Here is an 11525-nt window from a genome sequence, read left to right as displayed (position 1 = left end):
ATCATATCTATAACTAGATACCTTACAATAACAAAGTTCTATATTATGACATTTCAGCCATTTTGAGTTACTAAAACTATGAGGCCGGAAACTAATACATGTTCTGTCTGCTCTATCAAAAGCTAAAATTGTTCGGAGGGCAGTTATTAAGATAAATATTATTCATAGAATTGCTTTCGAAAAAGCTTGAGATTTTTTAAAGTCAAATTTCTCAAAACTAGGTACTGAGCAGATACACTTTTTAAATTTAGGGTAGCGTACTGTAAAGTTTGTTTACAATAACCTAAACCATGAAAATATTTACTGTTATGTAAAATTATATTTAAACGATTGCAGATTTGAATAGTACAGTCTTTTGAGATTCAACGAATTCGCAATAATTTTTATAAATTAGGAAGCTCTAAAGATGTTCAATTTTGTTGTTATCTTTCAAATTACATATATATATTTAAGCTATGAATTTCCCGTTTAGTTCAAAATAGAAATTATTGCAGAAACACTCTTCAATATTGTCATCAACACTGAATTCTAGGGAATGTTTGAGTGGATGTTTCACTGTCCTTCTGTTGGTCATGCTGTGGTGTGTCCTAGTATCTTTAATGAAGCCTGCACGGAGCCCTTTCTGTTAAAAACAATTAGTTAGATACAACGGCAGATTCTGGGATACTTGAACAGATATACGGGCCTCAAACATCTAGCTCTGAATGTCATGCTTATACTGTGCCAGAACAACATGATGCTTTTTCTTTCCCCATCCTTACTATTGTTATTTTTACCCTTTTTCTTTTGTATGTTTGTCACTCTCTTGTGAATTACTTTTTCGGGGTGCGTTGATAGTCGAAGAAGACTTTGTGCGTGCTGTTTAAGCCAGAGAAGTGAGCCTGATTCCTCGTTTAGACTACTTTGTTAGCATCCACAGCTTGGTACTCATCTGATCTTATGCAGTTGCGAGTGCCGTAAAATCTTACTAAAACAAAAACATCTAGCCCTGACTGGTGAAATTGAAGGCAAACAAGGCAGGGGTAAACCCTGAGCAACTAACTCTGGTGATGAGGAAAGATAAGGAAAATACATGTATAGACTTTTTCAGAGCAATCGAACAAAGGAATGATTGATGAATCTAGATCCCCGATGTCTGTAGCAGATCTGGCTCTTGATTATGAAGAGGGATGGAATCAATAAGGACTGAGATGAGTTGTTGCTTTTGACATTTGTTATAAGGTTATAAGACTGTAATTCAGAAGTACTCATTCCTCCATCAACTTTTGGTTGTTTTTTTTTAATTCTTGCTCTTAACAATGATGATGCTGCTTCTGCTGATGATGATGTGTGCCCGTGTGGGCTTAGTGACCATAGCCACCCACTGACATCGGAATTTCAACTATCGACTCGCAGTAAACGATACATTTCCAAAAAAGCAAGAACAGACAGATATAGAAATTCATTCGTACCAACTGCAGTGAGGTTACTGAACACACAGTGCTACAAATGGAACAGTGAGAGAGAGAGAGAGAGAGAGAGAGAGAGAGAGAGAGAGAGAGAGAGAGAGAATGAATGTTTTACGGAGCGGGTTGTCCCAGCCCATGAGACATGTATTTACTTGGCCTAATGTCCTGTCTTTTTGTGCGTTTGCGTGAGTGCACCTTTAAGTCTAACTTTAATAACGTCTACTGCCATTGTTAACGACCAAGACAAATTTCTTCCTTCGAGATGAATAAAGATTGTCATTGTCATTGTCATTGTCATTGTCATTGTCATTGTCATTGTCATTGTCATGTTGATATTGCTGATGATGATGTTGTTAATGATGATTTTATATTAATGTTTTATCCAAAAAATCAACCATCTGTATTCAAGTCTCAGTATTCGTTTCTGTAGTAAAATAATGATGTGATGATACTTTTACCTTCTGGCTTCCCTTTTTTGGTTCTATTGCGCCTGGTTATACATTTACCCCCCCCCCCCCCACACACACACTCACACATACAGTAGTTTATGTGCCAGTTCTGTGTGAGCACTCAACACTACGTGTAGCCAATTTCAACTTATCTATACGCTCAGCAGTCAGGACCGTGGCAAAGCCAGATAGCCAAATCTAGTAACTGTTTCGCTCTTCTTTTTCCCGAGTTTTGGCCTTTTCTGATATTTTTTCGAAGTGGCTAGCCGTACTTAAGTACGGCTAGACTGCCAGTCTAGCCGTACTTAGATCTAGGTTTGGCCCAATCGACTCAATCCTGTTAAGTACACAGGTCTCATTAGATCTAGATCTAGTAATTATTCAGGTTCAAATACATGCAAGTCAGTAAGGCACCTTTTGGTTTTGTCTGAAATACAAATACTTTAGGCATTGCAAACTAAAATTTTCATTTACAATTCAGCCATCAATATTAAGTACGGCTAGACTGACAGTCTAGCCGTCCTTAAGTACGGCTAGCCTGGCTGTCTACCCGTACTTATCTTAAGCCCTATTTACATTAGAAAACAGGAGGTTTAAAATACATGCACTGTCATTAAGGAACCTGGTTTTGTCTCAAATACAAATACTTTAGGTACTGCACACTAAAAATGTATATTTACAATTCAGTAGGCCTATTTTTTGTAAATGGTCAGTCTAGCCATCATATTAAGAATAAGTACGGCTAGATTGTAAGTCTAGCCGTACTTAAGTACGGCTAGACTGTGAGTCTAGCCGTACTTAAGTACGGCTAGACTGCCAGTCTAGCCGTACTTAAGTACGGCTAGCCTCTTCCTATTTTTTTAAACACATCTTTACAAAACATGATATTATTGAACACTTCGTTACAATGGCATTTTATTTTTCTTAGACATTATGTTCATAATCAAAATGGTTTTATTTCAAAAGCAAGACAAATGAACAAGCTTATAGAAAACAACTTATCACGAATATAAGTATAAGAAAACGACAGGCAAATTTCTTCGGACACACAATGCGGAAAGAAGCATTAGAGAATATTGTAACAAAAGGAAAGTTTGATGGAAAGAGAGGCAGAGGCAGACAGAGGGAAAAGATACTGGAAAAGATGACAACATGGTTGGGAGCAGCAAGAACAACAGACACCATTACTGCAGCGCAGGACAGGGTGAAGTGGAGGTCCATGATCGCCCACGCCAGTCGGCAAGGCACTGGATGATGATGATGATGAACTTATGCTCCGGGGCGTAAGAGACAAACCAATGAAATGGTATTCTCCCAGGCGGAACAAACCCCCTGATTGAATTGAGCTACAGTCGTATCAAATAATAGTAGACACACAGATCACTGAGGTCACTTTTGGATGTATTGTGCTTCAGGAGTTTCCTTCGGCTGTTTTTTTTCTTCTTTTTTGTCCTGCTCTTTTGTTAATACATTAAAAGGGGGGGGGGGGGGGGGGTACACCCCCAAAGTCCAGATTCGGCACAAAATTATGGAATTTGAGTTGTAGACATTTTCAGTTCACTCAGCCTCTCCTACAACTATATCATCGCATAAGAACCACAGACGGCTTATTTCTTCTCATACCGGGCATGTTTATCACGACCTTTTACTCTTAGAGTCAATAATATATTTTTCTTTATCGGCCATTTTCTCAAAACGCGAGTTTTCTGTATACTTTTTAGAATAACCCGGCCATTTTTCCATCAAATCTTCATTAAATTTTCACAGAATGAAGAGAAGATGTAATATTAAAATTTGTTTGTTGAAACGGGGATATATGGAATAGAATTTTATTGGTGGTGTATGGGATGTGGATTTTCATGGAATTTTTTGAAAACTTGAATACTACCTCAGGAAAAAAAAATCTTCAACATTTTTCTAACCCTTTTAAGAAAAAATCAACAGCTAAATTTTTAGATCTAATTCGTGCTAACATGCATGCAAAACCCCCCCAAAAAAATTTCCATAAAAAATAAGTGCGGTATTCATTACTCAGCAGCTTGAAGGTACATTTAAAACCGTATTTCTGTGTGTATTTTACTGAAAAATGTTGATTTAAATCTTAAAAGGGGGGGGGGTACATCCCCAACGCCCCGATTCGGCTAAAAAATTATGGAATTTGAGTTGTAGGCATATTTAGCTTCCTCAGTCCCTCCTACAACTATTTCATTGCATAAAAACCCCCAAAACCGGATTTTTCCCCCCATACCGGACATGTTTATCACCTCCATTTCCTCATAAAGTCAATATTTTGTTTTTCTTTCCGGCCGTTTTCTCAAAACGACTTTTCTCTATACTTTTTTGAATAACTCCACCATTTTTCTTCCAATCTTCATGATATTTTCACAGAAGTAAGAAAAGGTGTATAATACTAAAAATATGTCTGTTGAATGTTTCATATTTGGAACAGTTCTTTGTTGGTGGTGTCTTGAGTGTAAATTTTCACGGATTTTTTGCAAATTTGAATGGTACCTCAGAAAAAAATTCATTGAATTAAAAAAAAAATAGTTTAGGAAAAAACAACAGACAAATGTTTAGATCTCAAGTTTGTTCACACGCATGTAAAAAAACAATTAATTCCCATGAGCAGTAAGAGCGGTATTCATTACGTAAGACATGTCAACAAAATTCAATATGGCCGCCGTATCCATGGAAATGAAACTTTTTCTCAAATTTGATTGCGGTTTTTAAGACTCTTATGCTTGTTACATGTGTGAAAGTTGGTAAAATTCGATGCAGTAATAAGCAAGATAGCCTTCAGGTGTAGCACCCCCCCCCCCTTAAGGCACAAACATGTAAATTTGTAGTTTCTAAGGACTTTCAAGCTTTGAAAGAAGTCGTCAAAGTTTGGCGGCCATTTTATCGTCAATTTTACCCCGTCAAGACACATGCAAAATGTCACTTTCTGTTGTGGTTTCTATCTGACCCAGCAACCCATTGTAATCATCCTTATGAATATTGCTATTGTTATTATTATAATTTTTTGTGTAAAATTATGATTATTATTATTTTATTACTATTATTAGTATACAATATATAACAACGATCATAGAAGTAAATCTAAAACAACCCGCTTATTTAAGTTTGCAGATGACCCCGCTATTATTGGGTTGATAAACCTTAAAGAAGAAGAGTATTTTGGAAAAAAAATATGTATGTTTTTAAAATGGTGCAATTCAAATTTTCTCAAACTGAACATCTCAAAAACAAAGGGAATGATTTTTATTTTAGAAGAGAAAAACCAACAATCCCACCACTCGTAATTGAACAAGAAACAATTGAAATCAAGGATTCATTCAAATATCTTGGTATTATAATCGACAATGCTGAAATAAAGTCCAGCATTGGAAAAGCACAGGCTGCTTTCATATCTATGAATAGGATTTGGAAGACCAGAGATATCTCACTTCGAACAAAGCTGAGGATTTACAATTCAAACGTGAAGTGGGTCCTGTTGTATGGGCGTGAGACTTGGAACGCATCACAGACTTGCATAAAGAGGATCCAGGTTTTCTTGAAAAAGGTGTCTAAGAAAGTTACTGAGGATCAGATAGACAAACAGGGTCACCAATGTGGAAGTGTTAAGGAAAACAAGACAGGTCCCAGTCAGAGATGAGGTAGGAAGAAGGCGGTTGCGATGGATTGGACATATTTTCAGGAAGTCAGGTAGACGCATAACAAAGAAAGTTTTGGATTGGAACCCACAGGGTAAGAGATCAAGGGGAAGACCGCGTGGAACCTGGAGAAAAATTACAGAAATCGATGTACAGAAAAGTGGGAAGACATGGAATAACATCAAGGGGCTAGCCCAGAATAGAGAAAGGTAGAAGGTGTTTGTTCGTGGCCTATACCCTGGTGCAGGGTGAGAAAGGCAATGATGATGATAATCGACAACAAATTAACATGGCAAAATCACGTAAACGATATCGTTAAAAGGGTCACTCGGAGGCTGTACTTTCTGAAGAAACTTAGGTCTATCAATCTGATTCCATTCATCCTTCAAATATTCTATACAACCACAATAGAAACTTTGATACATTTTGGGATCTGTTGCTATTGTGAAAATGGTATGGGTTTATCGCCACTATCTTTTTGCTATTGTAGCAATTTGGAAGAAAACAAATCATAAAAATAAACAAGTTGATCAGAAAGGCATAAAGAACAATTGGTAGAAACCTAAGTAACTTTGAATATCTGCACTAAACAAATGTTCTTTAAAAAAATCGGAAATAAAGATAAGTGCCCATAGCCGCCCACTGACATCGAAATTTCAATTAGTGACCCACAGTAAACGATACGTTTCCCCAAAGAGCAAGAACAGACAGATATAAAAATTCATTCGTATCAACTGCAGTGAGGTTACTGAACATACAGTGCTACAAATTAAGCACACACACACACACACACACACACACACACACACACACACACACACACAGAGAGAGAGAGAGAGAGAGAGAGAGAGAGAGAGAGAGAGAGAGAGAGAGAGAGAGAGAGAGAGAGAGAGAGAGAGAGAGAGAGAGAGTTTTTACGGAGCGGGCTGTTTCAGGACGTGAGACATGTATTTACTAACGTCATGCCTTGTTGTGCGTATGCGTGAGTATCGAGTGCACCTAACCGTTGTACCAACCACTGCCAATGTAAACGACCCAGAGTTTTCCCTGCATGACGAATAAAGATTGTCATTGTCATCATTATTGTCAGTATCATTATATTAATTCTTCTTCTTCTTCTTCTTCTTCTTCTTCTTCTTCTTCTTCTTCTTCTTCTTCTTCTTCTTCTTCTTCTTCTTCTTCTTCTTCTTCTTCTTCTTCTTCTTCTCCTCCGTCTTCTTCTTCTTCTCCTCCGTCTTCTTCTTCTTCTCCTCCGTCTTCTTCTTCTTCTCCTCCGTCTTCTTCTTCTTCTTCTTCTTACTATTATATTATTATTATTATTATATTCATATTGTTATTATTATTATTATCATTAGTAGTAATAGTAGTAGTAGTAGTAGTAGTAATAGTAGTAGTAGTAGTAGTAGTAGTAGTAGTAGCAGCAGCAGCAGCAGCAGTAGTAGTAGTAGTAGTAGTAGTAGTAGTAGTAGTAGTAGTAGTAGTAGTAGTAGTAGTAGTAGTAGTAATAGTAGATAAACCCCTCTTTGAGAAAACGGACGATACAGAAAAATAAAAGATTGACTTTAGGAGGAAATAGCGGTGACAAACATGCTAGGTATTGGAAGAAATAGTAGTAGTAGTAATAGTAGATAAACCCCTCTTTGAGAAAACGGACGATACAGAAAAATAAAAGATTGACTTTAGGAGGAAATAGCGGTGACAAACATGCTAGGTATTGGAAGAAATACGGCTTTAGAGTATTCTTATGTTATGAAATAGTTGTAAGAGAAGCTGAAGAAGCTAAAAATGCCTGCAACTCGTAATCCATAATTTAGAACAAAATCGGGACATCTTTATAGTGGATATATACATTATTGTTCTAGTTGGCCGCTAACTTGACCAACAGCTTATTAACTTCGATCAACGATGTTTAAGAGAAAAAAAAGAGCACAATATTGTTCTCTGGGTGTCTGTTCAGAGGTTTTCTTTTTTCATCACTAAAAAATATTTCGCACTTGAACTAAAAAACAACAACAACACCACACGAGAAAATTAAAACAAAGAGAGCGAAAACCAGTGTTATAATTAGCAATAGAGAACTTTATTCCCAGGTCGATTCTCTTGGAAAAAGACAAACACATTGTCATGTAGCCACTCCCCGGAAAAAAGCCGCCCCCCAAAAAAAAACACCAAAAAAAAACGACAACAAACAAACCCAAAAAGAAATAAAACTAAAAAACAAATAATAAACAGCATAACCAAAAAAAAAAAAAAAAACACCGACCCCAAAAAATAAAAACCAAAACCTAACCCACACCAAAAACCAAACGACCAGAAACAACACAATTAAAGAGAAATAAGCCGTTATTTTTGTGTTGTTTGTTATTTCACCTTTTTCTTCTTTACTTTTTTATTTGAACAATAATTTATAAGAAACCTCCTGTTCAAAATTTTTCATTCATGGAGACATTTATATTAAGAAAACATGTTCTGGGTACCGGATATATGGCCTCAGACCTGAGTACTGAAGATACATCAAAACGGAAACAGATACATGTAGACACACACACAAAAAAAGACGACCAAAGAGCTAATGTAATCACTCTGTGTATCTTTCTACGAGGACCCCTTTCACAGAGGCATAGCGAGAGTTGCTGTTCTTATTTCGTTTTATAATGAATATTCTTGGTTGAACATCGAGCTAACTACGGCCACTTACTTGAGTTGTTATTTTTGTATATTTCTATACTTTGTACTGAGGCGAATCAGCATCAGTTTGCTACAGAAATATGACTAGCCTATGAATGAGCTCCATCTGAATTAGATTTGAAAGTGGACAAACAAACCGCTTAAAAAAAACAAAAAACAAGACAAGCATAAAACAGTAACAAGCAAACAAACAAACAGACAGACAAACAAACAAATAAAAAAGAAACAAAAACAAAAATAAAAGGTGGAAAAACTCGTTGATTTACTCTAGGGCAGTAATAAAAAGTGTGCTTTATTGTTGGTGCTGGAAAAACCTTACAAAAACAAATAGACAGTGGCAACATGTGACAGCACCTTGTATGGAATCATATTATAATGGAGAGTTGCCCAAAACATTTGGATCGTATAGACTCCTAAACCACACATTTTCTAAACAGATGTAAATTTAGGTGAGAATTTGCGTGGGATAGTTAATATTTTTGACAAACCTGTCGTTTTGTTTGCAAATAACCAAAAACAGAAAAATTAGTGATTCAACGAAACCGAAAAATAATAATAATAATAAATAGCATTTGTATAGCGCATATCCCAGATCAACAGCAGGCTCTATGCGCTTTACACTATATTATTACCCCAGCAGACCATAGAACATTCCGAAACATTCTCAGCTTCCCGGGAAGCATACAGTGCAAGCAGCTGATTAAGCGCTCAAACACTAACAAACTGACAAGATCTTTCGCTGTCTATAGCCGGGTACCCATTCCCACCTGGGTGAAGTGAGGAAAATTCGTGTAAAGTGCCTTTCCCAAGGACACAACGTCGGGCCCCTGACGGGATTCGAACCCACGACCTTACGGTTGCGAGTCCGAGAGCCTAACCACTAGGCCACCGACGCCACTTTTCACATTTCACCTTTGTTCCGACTGCCTGAAACAACTAAGCAACTATCACAGCTTGCGAGTACTCACGTGTCACATCATTCGAGTCTAGGGTGTGAGGTCATGTAGGCCTGGGCTACAGATATCAAGCCCCAAAATATGGAATGCAGTTGGGAACGAAAGCAGTTTCAGGATGCTAAGACCACCGTAAGAGACGCTGGATTTCTATTTAGCTGGCTTAACATCTAAGAGACGAGATAGAGAGACACAGAGAGAGGAAGAGAGAGAGGGAGAGAGAGAGAGAGGGGGGGAGAGAGAGAGAGACAGAGAGAGAGAGAGAGAGAGAAAGAGAGAGAGGGAGAGAGAGAGAGGGGGAGAGAGAGAGAGAGACAGAGAGAGAGAGAGAGAGAGGAAGAGAGAGAGGGAGAGAGAGAGAGAGGGGGAGAGAGAGAGAGAGAGAGAGAGAGAGAGAGAGAGAGAGAGAGAGAGAGAGAGTGGGGGGGGGGGGGGGGGAAGAAAACAGACAGTCAGACAGATAGACAAACAAACAAGACAGTTTATTATGTGACAGACAGACAGAGATGCTGACTGCTCAAGACATGGGGCACTGGCCTGGGAGCTGATCTAGCTTAAGACTTAGATCCGTGCCGTCACACTTTCCGTCCCGATGTGTCACATTCTGGTACCATGTCGTGAACGCCATGTCGTCACAGGAACACGTGAGAGTGTTGGGCAGGTACAGATGGTTTAGTTTGTTTAAAGCCAACAGCGCCGGGGGTAAACGGACTAAGTGTGTTCTGTCCAGGTCTAGATAGCTCAACTCATGGAGGTTGCTGAAGGCATCGTCTGCGATTGTTTTGATTGGGTTTCCTGTTAAAAACATGTGTGTTAAATTCGAAATGTTGTTCGAAAATTGTAGTGACGGAATTACTTCTATGTCATTGCCCGAGATGTCTAGTTTCAGAAGGGTTGAGGGGAACTCAAATTTTACAATCGATTTGATTTTATTATAGGACAAATATAGACTGTGCAGATTCGACAATTTTGATATATATTCTGGAATAGTTGTCATTAAGTTTACGCTTAGATCAAGATTTATCAATGACAAAGGTAACGAACCCGAAGACGCGGTTGAAATATTGTTGTAATACAGACGTAATTCTTTCAATTCAGTCATGAATAACAGGTGAGGTATTTGAGTAAGGCAGTTTTTAGAGAGATCTAGATAACTCAAAGAGTTTTCGTTGGGTATTAGGGCGTAAGGTATGTGCTCGTGGTCACAGATTCTGTTACCCGATATGTCGAGACCTTCAATACCAGTCAAATAAAACAGAGGGCCGATATTGTCAATGTGATTGTTGCCCATATATAACTTTGACAGATTGCGAGAGATTTTTAAGTCTTTCAGGTTGCTGAGATCGCTTATTGAATTGGACGCCAAATTGAGGCTGGTCAAATCCGGGAAAAACGTAAACATTTCCTGTGGGATTTTCGTTAGGTTGGAGTCTGTGAACACAAGTCTTCTAATGTGACTGGCTGGTGGGTCCAGTGGCTTACTACTCAGCTGACCAAAAGCAACCCCGTATATCTCAAGGGTCTCCAACTTTGGCAGCAACTTGAGCCAGTCTGGAGGAAAGATTGGCGTCGTCAGTTTTGACAGACTTAGAGTTTTCAGCGAGGGTCCAATGCTCGCCAAAATGGTTGTGTTCCATGTGAGAACATGACTACTGTCCCAACGCAAATACTGAAGAGAACTGAGGTCCATCAAGGCCCACGGTAGGGAGGTCAGATTAGTGGACGAGAATATGAGTTTCTGAAGACTTTTGGCAGAATAAATGAAGGCGTGATCTGCGATTGTGGTCAGGGAATGTTCTCCGAAAGTTATATCTTGTAAATTATGGGCCAGTTCCCAGTCATTTATAGCGGCTATGTTGTTACCCTGAAAAGACAGATTCATATAATCAATATTAAAAACAAATACCATTAATTGGAGTTATCGGTTACTCTAACATGTAACAAATGTCAACCTACATTAATTAGCGGCATGAGGTTTAAGACTTGTTCTTAGTTAATTCGGGGTCGCTGATTTCTGAAACGGCTATAGCTTTTGCCTTTCATGTCAAGTTTTTGCTCTTTGAAAAGTTGGCTTTTTATGTAAATATGGCAGAATTCGGGAGTAGTTTTCACACGCTGCGGCCCATTGTTTTATTTAAAACTTTGCTTTAATGAATCAATCAGAGTAACTTGTAGAACATTTAAATGCATGACTGTTCATCCAGAATAAGTAAGTGATCAAAAACTGTTGAATTATGCCAATATTTCTGTGCTGTAAACGTAATAAAACACAACTATATCCCGGCATGTAGCTCAACCACGGTCCATTGTAACCTTCGGTCTTCACAAGAGAAT

The 11525-nt window shown here is 38.1% G+C and overlaps 1 protein-coding gene across 1 annotated transcript; it reads right to left on the bottom strand.

Moving 5' to 3' along the window:
* Nucleotides 1-9652: 9652 nt before the first annotated feature.
* On the bottom strand, nt 9653-11200 carry LOC101863242 (carboxypeptidase N subunit 2). The gene has a single exon (XM_035968398.1). It carries the CDS (start codon nt 11098-11100, stop codon nt 9709-9711), a length of 1392 nt encoding a protein of 463 aa, XP_035824291.1. The 5' UTR covers nt 11101-11200; the 3' UTR covers nt 9653-9708.
* Nucleotides 11201-11525: the final 325 nt, after the last annotated feature.

This window comes from Aplysia californica, unplaced genomic scaffold, assembly GCF_000002075.1.
Source record: "Aplysia californica isolate F4 #8 unplaced genomic scaffold, AplCal3.0 scaffold00056, whole genome shotgun sequence".
NCBI lineage: Eukaryota > Metazoa > Mollusca > Gastropoda > Aplysiida > Aplysiidae > Aplysia > Aplysia californica.
This window is presented reverse-complemented; position numbering and strand designations above follow the sequence as displayed.